General features: G+C 39.2%; 2 protein-coding genes across 2 annotated transcripts in view; one reads left to right on the plus strand and one right to left on the minus strand.

The window, feature by feature from the left end:
• LOC309558932 (uncharacterized protein) overlaps positions 1–15,493 on the plus strand; it is a 754,545-nt gene that overhangs the window by 311,829 nt on the left and 427,223 nt on the right. The gene's annotated exons all lie outside the window — the stretch shown is intronic.
• LOC309557713 (gamma-crystallin 2-like) lies at positions 4,652–7,516 on the minus strand (the record flags this gene model as incomplete). The annotated part of the gene is made up of 3 exons (XM_082260490.1): positions 4,652–4,927; positions 5,981–6,223; positions 7,478–7,516. The coding sequence occupies 3 exons, from the start codon at positions 7,514–7,516 to the stop codon at positions 4,652–4,654; spliced, it is 558 nt and encodes a 185-aa protein (XP_082116616.1).

Raw genomic sequence — 15,493 nt, forward strand, 5'->3', positions numbered from 1 at the left:
TTCAAAATTTTTTACCCAGAAATATCTAAAAACTGTGGCGTGCATTTGTATTCAGCCCCCTTTACTGTACTCTGATACCCCTAACTGAAATCTAGTGGTGCCAATTGCCTTCAGAAGTCACCTAATTAGTAAAAAGAGTCCGTCTGTGTGTAATTTAAACTCAGTATAAATACAGCTGTTCTGTGAAGTCCTCAGAGGTGTGTTAGAGAACCTTAGTAAACGAGCAGCATTTTGAAGGCCATGGAACACACCAGACAGGTCAGGGGTAAAGTTGTGGAGAAGTTTAAAGCAGGATTAGGTTATAAAAAAATATCCAAAGCTTTGAACATCTCACAAAGCATTGTTCAATCACCAGAAAATGGAAAGAGTATGGCACAACTGCAAAGGCCGTCCACCAAAACTGACACGCTGGGCAAGGAGAGCATTAATTAGAGACGCAATCATGGTAACTCTGGAGGAGCTGCAGAGATTTACAGCTCAGGTGGGAGAATCTGTCCACAGGAAAACTATTAGTCGTGCACTCCAAAAATCTGGCTATTTATGGACAATGACAAGAAGAAAGCTATTGTTGAAGAAAAAGCCATAAGAAATCCCATTTGCAGTTTGCAAGAAGCCATGTGGGGGACACTTTTAATATGTGGAAGAAGGTGGAAGAAGGTGCTCTAGTCAGATGAAACCAAAATTAAACTTTTTGGCCTCAAAGCAAAACGCTATGTGTGGTGGAAAACTAACACTGTACATTACCCTGAACACACCATCCCCACCGTGAAACATGGAGGTGGCAGCATCATGTTGTGGGGATGCTTTTCTTCAGCACGGACAGTGAAGCTGGTTAGAGTTGATGGGAAGATGGATGGAGCCAAATACAGGGCAATTTTAGAAGAAAACCTGATGGAGTCTGCAAAAGACTTGAGACTGGGGCGGAGGTTCACCTTTCAGCAGGACAATGGCCGTAAAGATATAGGCAGAGCTACAATGGAATGATATAGATCAAAGAATATTCATGTGTTAGAATGGCCCAGTAAAAGTCCAGACCTAAATCCAATTGAGAATCTATGGCAAGACTTGAAAATTGCTGTTCACAGACGCTCTACATCCAACATGAGAGAGCTTGAGCTATTTTGCAAAGAAGAATGGGCAAAAATTTCACTCTCTAGATGTGCAAAGCTGGTAGAGACATACCTAAAAAGACTTGTAGCTGTAATTGCAGTGAAAGGTGATTCTACAGTATTTGACTTAAGTATTGAATCAGGGGGGAAGAATACAAATGCATGCCCTACTTTTCAGATATTTATTTGTAAAAAATTTTGAAAAGCATTTATCATTTTCCTTCTAATTCACAATGATGTGCCTCTTTGTTTTCATCTATCACATAAAATCCCAATAAAATACATTTACGTTTTTGGTTGTAACATGACAAAATGTGGGAAATTTTAAGAGGTATGAATACTTTTTCAAGCTTCTGTAAAGATAACATATTTAAATAATGTTATTATTGGACTTTTTATACTCCTTAAATTGTTAGGTTGCTGTACTTATCCAGATGGAAATAGGAACTTCTGCAACATATCTCAGAGCAAACATATATATAGGGCTTCCCCAGTGGAGGTAAGTTTGGGTTTCAGATGCACTTTAGGGTCTTTTCCACAGCTTAATTCCATAAATGCGGTAGTCTAAGATTAGAAAGAATCTCATACTCATTATAGTGCAAATGTTTTCTGCATAGGCATGCGCACGGAGTGTGCCGGGTGTGCTTCGGGACACCCTAATCCTCCTGTGCACTTTGGTGTAGCTTAGAGCAGACTGTAGTTCTGACTGTCTCCCTTGATCTCCCTCCTCCCCAACACAGTGGGCAGCGTGGGACCCAGAGGTAAAGCAGCTGTGCTGTGGGAGGTCTTCTACCTGCAGCCCAGCTGGCACCACTGTGCTTAGTCTTTCTTCTACACATCTCACTGCCGCTGCACAGAGAGACAGAGTGCAGCAGCAAGGGAAATGTGTCTGTGTGATCCCGCTTGCCCCCTCACTCCTGCAGCCACCATTCAGCCAATTAGCAGCAGGCGGAGGACACAGCACTGCAGCAAGGGACGCTTGGAAGTGTAGTTCACAGATAGGACCGAAAGACAGCACTGACAGTCCCCCTCACCCATGAATAGGAGAGGAGTGAGGGAGCTGGTTCTGCTCCTCCTCCTCCCCCTCCCACCCTCTCCTCCTGCGCCTGCCCTGCCCACACGCCTGGCAGTGTTGTGCCTCAGAGAAGGAGATGTGTTGGAGGGAAGTTTGAAGCCCAGTAGCCAGAAAATGAAAGGTGCAGCCTGCCAATCCATCCACTGTGGGTGAAGAAGTCTCTCCCCTCCCTTCTCTTTGGTTGCACTGAAGTTGATCGACTTCTGTACAACCAGCCTGTCGGGTTGTCAGTCTGTATATGCAGTAAAAAATGCTTATTACTCACTGTGGAACCTAAGGGGTTAATACTCTGCATTGTGTAAAAAGGCTGTTTGATCCTGTCTTTTCTGATTCTCCCCTTCTTTTACTGTCCCCAATCCATCTGGGGATAGAACAGAGCCTTGGAGGCACTGTGCACCTGCTCAGTTTCGTGTGTATTGCTAGAAAGCGGGCAGGGCCGAACGGCAGCTCTGTGTCTGCATTGACACAGTGCAGTGCACTTGTAATGCAGAGTTTATTTGCCTTTAGTAAATAAACCCCAATGGCACTCTCAGCTTCACACAGCACTGAGATTTTCTAGCTCACAAGACCACAATCTAAGTGCCAGCAGACACACAGCAGTGATCGACACTGGGGTTAGTTAACTATGCAGTTGACCCTTTAAAGACCAAACCAAATGTACACTATAGTAGTACTCTTTAACCCCTTGGAGAAGGCTTCTGCCAGCCCCTTAAGGGTTTTAGAATGCTGAGAGGCAGGGTGGGGTATATGGTCATGTGACCACCATAATTGGCTATCATAGTGTTCACATATTTGGAAAGCTCCTGAGTGCAAGAAGCTTTCTGTTAGCCGCTGGCTCTATTTGCACTACTGTATGCAAATATGCAGCCACTCGGTGCCAAGAGCCCACGTATTTGCATGCGCATGGCGCCAAGAGGTTAAAGAGACAGGGGTTATTTGAATTCTAGCTTAGTGGATTAGAAATAAATGTAACTATTTAAAAATATTGTTTATTAAAAAAAAAGGTGCAGCTTTACAGGAAAGTCTATAACAAAAGAAAGAGACAGTGATACAACAGCAGAACTAAAAGAAAAGAAGAATGAAAGTACTTTAAAATGTCCTGGGCTAATTGGGTTCCAGCAAAGTCCAATCAATGGGCATAAAATAAACCTTGATCTTTGGTGTTTGGCTGTCAAGAAATAGGACTCCTGGTAGATGTTCCTAATTTGATGGTAAAGGAGAGCTGAAGACTGCTAATGTTGTCCCTTTTTCTGGTCCCAGTGAAGGATGTTGACCAGTTGACTTTTCCAGTCGGGGGTTCTAGGGAGTAGCAGAGAGTATGTAAAAATGATTATGATCATTTAGCTGCCCCTTCCTGAGATACAGTTTTCTGCATTAAAATGTTCATATGCCCACAGGTTACAGTTTGGTTACCTGTTTATAACTGTATTATTATATTATCCAGGAGATGGGCTGTGTCTTATCCATCTCTTGCACCTGATATTATAAGTATGTTTAGTCTTAAGATGATAGTTTACTTGCTCACACAGTAGTATAAACATGTTTTGGAAAAATATCTTTAGTATAGCCAAAGTTATGAAAATTGTAGAAAGCCTAACTCTGTGTGAATCAACCAAGATTGCAGATGTGAGTCGCATACCTGACAGGCCTTTTAGGATCCATTTACAGGCATGGATTGAGGAGCATCTGTTAAATTATTTTCATGTCACTTACAATCAAGCCCTTAGACCAGTGATGGTGAACTTTTGCACCCCAGATGTTTTGGAACTTCATTTCCCATGATGCTAGTGTACTCTGCAGTGTAGTTGAGCATCATGGGAAATATAGTTCCAAAACATCTGGGGTGCCAAGATTCGCCATCACTGCTAGACTGATCTGGAGTTATCAGGGTTCTGCATATGATATCCATTGGCAGTTTACACTAGCCAATTAATGTGGGGTTTTTTTCGGAAATTTGCAGACACTTGGCCAAAAAGTGTTTTTCCACCCGCGTTGTGTAAGAAATAACTTGCTTAATAGTAGTCTGGCTTAATGAAGATGCCATCAGTTTATTATTATGTTGCAATGTGTTCAATACCAGCTGTGGAGATGCATTTCTAGGCTTCCAAACATGTTTTAAGAGAGATTGCTGGCTGGCTATGTGTAAAGAAGTCTATTTTTTTTTTTATTAAACTGTCACTGCTTGTTTTCAAATTTTAAAACAACCAGGCTGCCCTGTGTTTCCTATACAGTTTTTTGGGGGGCTCAGAGCACTCTCCCCCAATTCAGATTCACAATCCCCCTATTCACTTTTCCTACACTTCCCGATAGGATGGACAGTGTTGTCTTGGCCATGGAGATAGCTGGGAACCATGTAACTGATAAGAGTTCAACGCATGCAGAAAGCGCAAAGAAGCCAGATTTGTATTGATTTATTTTCTTTACAGATATTAGTTAAACAAGTTTAACAAAGGAAATTATGTTGCATCTAATGAAAGTCCATGATTTTTTTCAAAGATCCTACTCTGGAATTTGGGGCTCCCCAGCTGCCATATCTTCTATATTCTCCAGGTCTCAGGAAGTATTGGTTTCCCCTAAAGCCAGGTTCTTCAAAGAATATCCAATAGCCCTCAAGCACATTACAGGACAGAACATCGTGAACATGGAAGCTTTCATAGATGTTAGAGCAGTCATTTTGGTATTCCTTCACTTGACCACGAAAGTCTTCTCTGTCATACAGTCTTATTTTGTAAGAACCACGATGCTATAAATAAAACATAAAAATTATATTTAGCTCAGTCAGGGAAGAACTGCAAACTTTTGGCCTGGAGGGCAACTTCAGCTCTCGATGACTGATTCAATTCACATATGAATGTTTACTGCGCAAGTGTCTTGAGCCAGTTTTGCATTACTGTAGAAACTAAAGGCAAATTATCCAAATTTATGAACTTAGTAACTGTTTTACCAGAGGTATCTGTCATATTTCCAGATACATTCATGTGTCTGTAGACCAATATTCAACTCAAAAAGTATACTGGACCTTATTTTTGAGACCCTCTTCTGCCAAAACCAGATATGATGCATATATATTTACTTTTTTTTTTTTTTTTAATGCTGCCATATTACTAGAGGATTCTACCACATTGCAAGAAATTTTTGGTGGCTAAGTTACCAGATAGTTTTTTTTTTGCTAAAGAAGCTTACACACAAGAGAGTATTCAATATGAGAGACAATTCCATGATAGATTTTAAGAAACAGTCCCCCATTAAATACTTTATAGAATGTTAAAGACTCTGTTGCGTGAAATAGATTGCTATCTAACAGATGCTGCCATATGGACAGAATTCCATGTATGCTTTCTTACAGAGTGTAGGAAATTCTCATGGTCTGGGATGACTTCAGAAACCTGATTTCATGTACTCTCTGTGACTTGGTCATATTATTTTCACAGTATATAGGGGACTAATGGGACTGAGTCTTTCAAATATAGTCAGTTTGGCTTGGGAAGGAGAAAGTCACTTACATCTTTGAGCATTGGTATTGTCATTCCCCTATAATTGGACAGCAAGGGTAGCAAGGGCTGGATTTATTATTAGCTTCTTGCATGTCCTTTTTGTTTCAGAGCAGCAAGTGTTCTCAGCTCCACCTACCAGCACAAGATTGTATATCTATATTTTCTTTCTTATGAGAGTGCATTACAGTTATACGTGAATGGTAAAGAGGTAATTTTATTGGTTGAACTAGATGATCTTTTTTTCAACCGGCTAACTTTGTAACTATGTAATGAAAGGCTGAAGAATTGCAAGAATAACTTACAAGAGGGATTGAGTGGCAAGATCTAATAGAGTCATTCAATCCCAGCCAACTCTGGTAGTCAGGGTAATCTCCTTTCTTCAGGTAATATTGATGTCCCATGTAATTAGAACGTTCATAGATCACCCAGCAGCCATTCTCCACACGGATTGAATTGCAGCGTGCAAAGTTAGAATGCAGATCTGCATTGTCACCAGAACATTCGTGGGACTTTCCCTGAAAGTTCCTGTCCTCGTAAAAAGTAATCTGCAATAAAACGAAAAACAGAAAAGAGTTAAGGTTACATGTTTTAATAACACTTTAAACAACTTTGTTACTGTACTATGTTGTAGCATTTTTAGGTACATTTTGCATAAAAAATTAAATTATGCAGGTGTCCAAATCCAGTTGAATATAAACAAGACGTGTATAACTTACAAACTTTGCTAATCCGTGAAACAACAGCGTTGCCATTACCCACCTATATTGTGCATATAAAACCGCCTGTCTGATCATGACATATATAAATTCATCAACTTTTAGCATAATACATAAACATGATTGTGCATAAACATTTATAAATCAAAAAATATAAATAAATGGTGTTGATTGCAGTTCATAAAGTCCTGTGCATAAGTGATTATTCTTAATTCAGTGATAAATCACAGTGGCGTGCTCCCCTCCCATGGTCTCGCACTCACCGACAGCAAGAGTCAAACAAGCATGACAAGTTTGTAAATCAGTGGTCTCTCCTGCACTCCTCCTCCACTCTCTCAATATAATCTCCAGGCAATGGTAGATGACTCACTGAGTGAGACAAACATATCAGGAGTGTGGATGAATGGTCTCTCTTTTATTCCTTCTCCTCTCTCTCAATATATCTCCAGGCTCAATGCAGCATTGACATAGGAAAGGATTATAGAGATCCCTATGGTGTAGGATTGTTAGACTTTATTAAAAAGTTAAAAAAGTAAATGAAAATATATTGACACTGATCATAAAAGCATTTGTAAACATCAGATAGCTGCCTCGGCATGTGGATCAGCTGTAATTCATTCCTCACTGACTGTCCTCACTTGACCGGTTTCGCCCCTCCCACTGGGCATCTTCAGAAGAGCTTTTTTAACTTTTTAATCAAAGACAATAAAAATCCCCAAATGTATGCACTGATCAAACCCATCAGGGCTGGCTGATAGTCCTTATGGAGGAGGCTTCCAATGCCAGGTCGTTGCAGCTCTCCTAAAGATCCACTGGGTGGTGGACAAGGATGTCTGTACGAAGGATCAAAAAGAAAGTAGAGCACTCGGCCGTCCTAGCATAATACTGCTTTAATGTGAACATACAAGAAACTTGATAAAACTTGCATTTACATGAAGTAGAACAATCGTGGGTATATACAGTTTTATATTCCCCTCTCCTCTCCTGGATTGCTGCTGCAAGAAGTCTGGAGTTCAAAATCCTCCTCCTACAGACTCGATGGCAAGTTCCGGGTCCTCCTGTACAGAGCTCTGGCATGCTTACTTGAGTGCGCCTGCGCCTGGACCAGCCAGCACTGCGCATGGACGCGGGGGACTCCCAGAAGACAATGGGTGAAGGGGAGAGAGAGATGGAAGGACTGATACGCAACCACATAGGTTGCTATGACTACTACTACTACTCATAGCAACTTACATGGTTGCGTGTATACGCCCACATTTGTTCAACTTCATTTGAGTGCAGATGTTATCAAGTTTCCTGTAAGTTCACAATAAAGCAGTATTATGCTAGGGCGGCCATGCACTCTTCTTTCTTTTTATCCTTTTAACTTTTTAATAAAGTCTAACAATACCGCACTTTGGGGATCTCTATCATTTTTTCCTATGTCAGAGAAATGCTGCTTTGAGCCTGGAGATATACTGAGACAGAGGGGAAGGAATAAAAGGGCCATTCCTCCACACACCTGATATGTTTGTCTCACTCAGTGAGTCATCTACCATTGCCTGGGGATTATATTGAGAGTGGAAGAGTGCAGGAGAGACCACTGATTTACAAACTTGTCATGCTTGTTTGACTCTTGCTGTCAGTGATTGCGGGACCATAGGAAGGGAGCAGCCCACTGAGATGTATCACCAAATTAAGAATAATCACTTATATTGCATTACTGCATGCAGAACTTTATTTACCACTTGCCGACCAGCCGCCGTAGTTTTATAGCAGCAGGTCAGCTCTATTACGAGAAACAATGTACCTGTACGTCACTTCACGCAATAGAAAGTGGAGGCGCATGTGCCCCCCCTAATGTGCGCACATTGGCCAGAGGGGGAGAGGGGGATGTGATGTCTGCCAGCCACCCATGATTGTAAACAAGGCAGACCGTTGTTCTGTCAGAGACGAACACACTGATCCTGTGTTCCTCCTATTTAGGAACACAGGTCTCTGTGTTCATCCAGTGAGTCAATCCACCATACAGTTAGAAAGCACTTCCTATGAGCTCACTTAACCCTTTAATCAACCCTGGTGTTAATTGAAACTAAGGTGACCAGCGCTATGGAATATACAGTGAGTGTAGGTACGGTGTAAGCTGCCAACAACCAAACCCAAAAGGGTTAAAGAGTGAAATATGTGCTAGTGGGGTTGTGAACGGCGCTACCGTGTTAAAAGTACACTTGGTGAATAAATAACGTAAAAATGTTGAAAGTGCTTGATATTAAATAAATAGATATAATTTATAAAGTGCACATGTGACTCATAGTTTTCAGAGACTATTTATAGTGAAGAAACACACATACCCTGTGCCTTTAAAAGGTGCGATAATAAAGTGCATAAGTGCTAGTGCAAAACAAAAGACACAAAACTGAAATAGGGCAGTGGTTTTTTATTTTTCATTAGACATACCATGTGTGATGTGTGTCCAATCTAGAGAACAAATCATAAAGTGGTTGTGCACAATAAAAAAACTCTCAAAAGTTCTGTGCTGCAGTGAGCAGAAATGTGAAAAAATGAAACATTCAGTTGAAAATGATTGTGAACAAAAGGACTTTGGGCTGCAGATACCTGCGTGACCGCTAGGTGTCGCACCCTGTATACAACCTGGTGAGGTTTTTCTGCTGGATGGATACCGTGTAGGGGTTATTTCCTCCTCTGGTTTCCTGATGTGCCGCGTGGTGCCTCAAAAAAGAAACACAGAGAAGAGAACCCCCTGGTGCCGTATCTCAAAACAAGGGCAGAAAAAATGTAGTGACTCACGGGGAAGATGCAGGCTGTCCGCGATCAGTGGTGGTGTGTGCCGGGAAGCTTCCGCGTTCCACGGCTCTGGCTCCGAATGCCGGAAATGACGTGTTGACGTCGAAGACTCCGCCCTACCGGTTTCGTCAAATGACGTCTACAGGAGCGGCGTCAACGTACTAACTTCCCGGCCATTAAATAGCGTCCCATCTCCTAGCAACAACAGGGCCTCCCCCGCCGCCATATTGGTGCTGTCAGCTGAAGCCGGACCGAGGCCATCTTGTGCCTCAATGCAATGCCCGCTTTGCTAACCCTAATAGGAGTGTTTAGCTATCTGTTCATCATTTCGGGGACAGCCTGTTCGGATCAATTTAAACAACAATTTAAGAAACTTTATTGATGAAAAAAATTATTTTTAAATATAAAAGGATGTGTAAAATAAAAAAGATATAAAAAAATATAAAAAATTAAGAATTATATTAAAAATGCTAAAAGCGACGGTGCATATTCCTCTTTAAAAACATTAGTCTGACTATAAGATGCGGAGTATTTCTTTTATTTTAAAAAATATATATACCACACACTTAGGGAACAAACCATGGTATCATATATATGGCAGATGTTGGATGAGAAGGTTCAAAAATAGGGATCAAAAAACAGTTTACAATCTGATGATACCACGGCGTGTACTATGTGGGTTATTCACAGACGTGATAAGTTATTAATCATAATATACAAAAAAATAAAAATAAAAATAAATATAAAATAAAGAATATTTTTATAAGATAAAAAGAAGAGAATTATTACAATATGACTGTGGACCAAATTCCATTGAAGAGATTTGTGTGCACAGTCAAGGTTTATGATCCACGGAATATCACAGAGATTAGAAATGTAGAATCCGATTGATGCCAATCTTTTTGTTTTTTGTTTTTTCATATATTTTTTTGGAAGAACACAAAAAAATATATTATCTACCAAAGATACACAAAAATGAAGAGAAACCTCCAGGCCGTCCAATAATAAGTGGCATCAATTCGGTACATTCCCGTTTGGGAGAATATTTGGACAAATTTTTGCAACCCTTAGTACCTAAGGGTAAGTCCTACCTAAGGGATAGCAAACAACTATTGTCGGATATCCAAAATTTAGAAGTTATGGAAGAAGATTTTCAAGTAACCATTGATGTAAACTCTTTGTATACCAATATAGCACAACAAGATGGCCTGGATAGTGTTGAATGGGCACTTTTTAAACAAACTGATCTAAAAAACGCACAAGTGCACTTTATATTAGAGGGCCTCAAGATGGCTATGAAATCAAATTATTTTTGGCATAAGGGAAGATATTATGCACAAACAAAAGGAGTAGCTATGGGGGCCAAATATGCCCCCAGCGTTGCAAATATATTCATGCAAAAATGGGAGGAGGAGCAAGTTTTTAGTATAGAAAGACCCAATCTTAGATATAACCAAAGATATATTGATGATATTATTTTAGTATGGAGAGGTGGCTTGGACTCATTACAGAGCTTTTTTGATGAGATCAGTAGCAACGCCTATGGAATCACCTTTACAGGAAATTGGGATAAACAAAAGATTGCTTTTTTAGATTTAGAATTATTTAAGCAAGATGGAAGACTGGCTAGCAAAACCTTTTTTAAGAAAACCGATAAAAACGGATATATCCCCATTAGGAGCTGTCACCATCCACAATGGTTAGGAAATATTCCTAAGGGACAGTTGCTACGGATAAGGAGAAACTGCAGCAATACTCAAGATTTTGACATTCAAGCAGATATGCTCATTCAAAGATTCATAGAAAAAGGATACAAAAAGAAAAACTTGGAGCATCTAAAGAGAACAATAAGGAATTTGGACAGAAAAGACCTTATCAAAGAGAATTCAAGAAAAGAGAGTCAAAATAAACATGAGTTCACGTTCATCACAGGATTTAACAGACAACACAAGGAAGTGGAAAAAATCTTTAGAAAACATTGGCCCATTCTCACAGCTGACAGAACACTAAGAAAGATTTTACCCAACAAACCTTCCTTTGTCTATAGAAGGGCACCAACGTTAAAGGACAAGGTGGTACACAACGTGGTTAACCCACCAAAAACCATTTCTTTACCCACCAGTATTAATGGTTTTTTTAGGTGCCGAAAATGCCTACCCTGTAGGAATAACACATCCCAAAAGAGGCGAACTAACAATTTCAGATCCTATACCACGGGTGTTGAATACAAAATAAAAGACACCATTACTTGTAACAGCACACACGTGACCTATGTCATTGAGTGCCCCTGCCATATGCAATATATTGGTAGGACCACCCGACCCCTGTATGTTAGAATCAGGGAACATATAAAAAACATTAAAAAGGGGTTTGATAAACATAATTTATCCAGGCACTTTAAAGAAAAACACTCTAAAGATCCATCAGGATTAGTGTTTTATGGCATAGACAAAATAAAAGGGGATTGGAGGGGAGGAAATAAGAAAAGAATGGTATCCAGAAATGAAACCAAGTGGATTTTTTTAATGAGATCCCTCCGCCCCGATGGTTTGAACGCAGATATAGATCTGAACTGTTTTATTACAGATGTATAGTTTTTTATCCCTTTTTTATCCGTTTTATTCCTTCTTTCCAAGTTTTTAGTAAATTTTTGAAAAAACTAAAATTTTAAAAACTCCTTTAAAGCCACTTTCGGAAATAAGTTTCTAAAGATATATATTATCCTGAATATTTATATTTATATAATAATTTTGAATTATCTTTTAAGAATATTCTTTGACCCTTCAATAAAACTTTGAACAGCTTCTTATATTATAAACATCTTGTTGCCATTACGTTATATGAAAAAATTATCCTCCCAGCCACTTTTTTTCACATAGTTTCTTTATACATACTTCTCAAAAAAGTATGAAGTTAAAAAGAAGTACATTTCTATGCATACCCTTGATAGAGGGATTTTAAACTTATAGAATAAAACCCTTGAAACAAGATTCCATTATTAGCCTTCTCATCCTACATCCTTTCTCCCCTTTTTTTGTGGTTTTTTTGTGTTTTTTTTGTGTTCTTCCAAAAAAACATATGAAAAAACAAAAAACAAAAAGATTGGCATCAATCGGATTCTACATTTCTAATCTCTGTGATATTCCGTGGATCATAAACCTTGACTGTGCACACAAATCTCTTCAATGGAATTTGGTCCACAGTCATATTGTAATAATTCTCTTCTTTTTATCTTATAAAAATATTCTTTATTTTATATTTATTTTTATTTTTATTTTTTTGTATATTATGATTAATAACTTATCACGTCTGTGAATAACCCACATAGTACACGCCGTGGTATCATCAGATTGTAAACTGTTTTTTGATCCCTATTTTTGAACCTTCTCATCCAACATCTGCCATATATATGATACCATGGTTTGTTCCCTAAGTGTGTGGTATATATAATTTTTAAAATAAAAGAAATACTCCGCATCTTATAGTCAGACTAATGTTTTTAAAGAGGAATATGCACCGTCGCTTTTAGCATTTTTAATATAATTCTTAATTTTTTATATTTTTTTATATCTTTTTTATTTTACACATCCTTTTATATTTAAAAATAATTTTTTTCATCAATAAAGTTTCTTAAATTGTTGTTTAAATTGATCCGAACAGGCTGTCCCCGAAATGATGAACAGATAGCTAAACACTCCTATTAGGGTTAGCGAGGCGGGCATTGCATTGAGGCACAAGATGGCCTCGGTCCGGCTTCAGCTGACAGCACCAATATGGCGGCGGGGGAGGCCCTGTTGTTGCTAGGAGATGGGACGCTATTTAATGGCCGGGAAGTTAGTACGTTGACGCCGCTCCTGTAGACGTCATTTGACGAAACCGGTAGGGCGGAGTCTTCGACGTCAACACGTCATTTCCGGCATTCGGAGCCAGAGCCGTGGAACGCGGAAGCTTCCCGGCACACACCACCACTGATCGCGGACAGCCTGCATCTTCCCCGTGAGTCACTACATTTTTTCTGCCCTTGTTTTGAGATACGGCACCAGGGGGTTCTCTTCTCTGTGTTTCTTTTTTGAGGCACCACGCGGCACATCAGGAAACCAGAGGAGGAAATAACCCCTACACGGTATCCATCCAGCAGAAAAACCTCACCAGGTTGTATACAGGGTGCGACACCTAGCGGTCACGCAGGTATCTGCAGCCCAAAGTCCTTTTGTTCACAATCATTTTCAACTGAATGTTTCATTTTTTCACAACCCTGGTGTTAGCCCCTTCCCTTATAGTGTCATTAGTACAGTAACAGTGCATATTTTTAGCACTGATTACTGTATTAGTGTCACTGGTCCCCTCAAAAGTGTCAGTTAGGTGTCCGATCTGTCAGCCACAATGTCGCAATCTCGCTAACAATCACTGATTACCGCCATTACTAATAAAAAATAAATGAAATATATAAAAATGATATGAATCTATCCCCTAGTTTGTAGACAAGATAACTTTTGCGCAAACCAATCAATATACACTTACTGGGATTTTTTTTAACGAAAAATATGTGACAGAATACATATTGGCCTAAATTGATAAAAACATTTAATTTTTTAATTTTATTTTTTTATTGGGAATGTTTTATAGCAGACATTCCCAATATTGTTTTTCATTTTCAGAATTGACCCACTTTTTTGTTTATAGTGCAAAAAATAAAAACCGCAGAGGTGATCAATTACCCCCAAAAGAAAGCTCTATTTGTGGTAAAAAAAAAAAGGACGTCAATTTTATTTTGTACAGTGTCGCCTGACCACACAATTGTCAGTTAAAGTAACGCAGTAGAATTTGAATAGGTGGTGCCAAGCAAATGTAATAGTTACTGCACCAACATCCCCATAAAAAGTGTAGAAAAGGAGAAGGGGGTATCTTGGGACTTTAACGGTGAAAAAAAGTATATCAACATAATCAAGACACATTATATGAAAAACACATTTTAACAAATTTTATTATGCAAGCATTTTTAAAAGGCAAGTGCATAATGCACAAACATATACAAAAAGTGAATTTTAAAAGGATTTTTATAATCAGAGCAATAGGACCTGAAATGTTAAATAGCTACTGTACGCTAAATGATGACCGGTTTTGCCTAATCAGGCTTCTTCAGAACTTTTAGCGTGGGTAAAGGTCCCTATATTGCAATGAGACATGAATATATTAGTACAAAAAATAAATAAAGCATTACTGTATTTATACATGAATTTGTGCATAATAAATAGGTTAACATCCATGCATAATGGACAAAATCACCCAATGAAGCCCAGAATATGGAAAAAACTGAATCAACCTGTAAGTTGGAGCAGGTATTGAAAGACAAAGTGGCGTAAGCCCAGGTTTGTGAAGCAGAGGACTTCCAAAGACCACGTGGATCCAGCCGCTATTGGACTCCCGCAGAGGGGGGTAAAGATGGGAGCCAACCAGTTTGAAGATGGTATCTTAATGAGACACACAGATATTTAATCAGTTATATAAAATGGTGGTACAATACCCCGGATAAAGTGGGGAGATACCAACCGGAGAGTTCAAAATATTTTTGGCGAGGATGTAGGGTAGAAGGGACAATGGCACATATATGGTGGGATTGCCCGAAAATTAAAAAATATTGGAGAGAAGTGATAGATTTAATTAAAAAAAGTAAGAATATAGATATCCCAGAGGACCCATGGATTTGTCTATTTCATAATACAAGAATGTCTGTGAAACAATATAAAAGAACATTGATTTCTCATTTATTGAACGCAGCAAAAGGTTTAATACCCTTAAATTGGCAAAAAGAAGAAGCCCCCTCAGGTAGGGATTGGATCGGGAGGGTGGATAGAACGAGAAGAAGAACAAGGAGAACGGGAGGATATTTGGGAGAGTTGGAGAACGTTTAAGGAAACGAGGGAATGTAGAAGGATTCAGAGATTAGGAGAGGGTGAATAGAGAAGGGGGAGGGAAAAGGGGGGAGGGGGAAGGAGGGATAAGATAGAAATTACCAGGTGTAGGGTCTAGTAAAGGTAAATGTATAATATTGATGTGATTTTTAAAAAATAGTGTGACCTAATTAATATACCTGAACTTAATGAATGAGTAAATGTTTAATGTTTTAAATGGAAAAATTAATAAAGAAATATACAAAAAAAACAAAATTGCGCACGTTCGCGGAATGGCGACAAACTTTGGTGTTTAAAAATCCCACAGGCGACATTTTAAAAAATGTCTACAGGTTAACAGCTTAGAGTTACAGAGGAGGTCTAGGGCTCAAATTTACATATGTGGGTGGCGCTTCCGTATGCG

The sequence above is a fragment of the Pelophylax lessonae genome (genome assembly GCF_965119305.1).
Source record: "Pelophylax lessonae genome assembly, chromosome: 6".
NCBI classification, from domain to species: domain Eukaryota; kingdom Metazoa; phylum Chordata; class Amphibia; order Anura; family Ranidae; genus Pelophylax; species Pelophylax lessonae.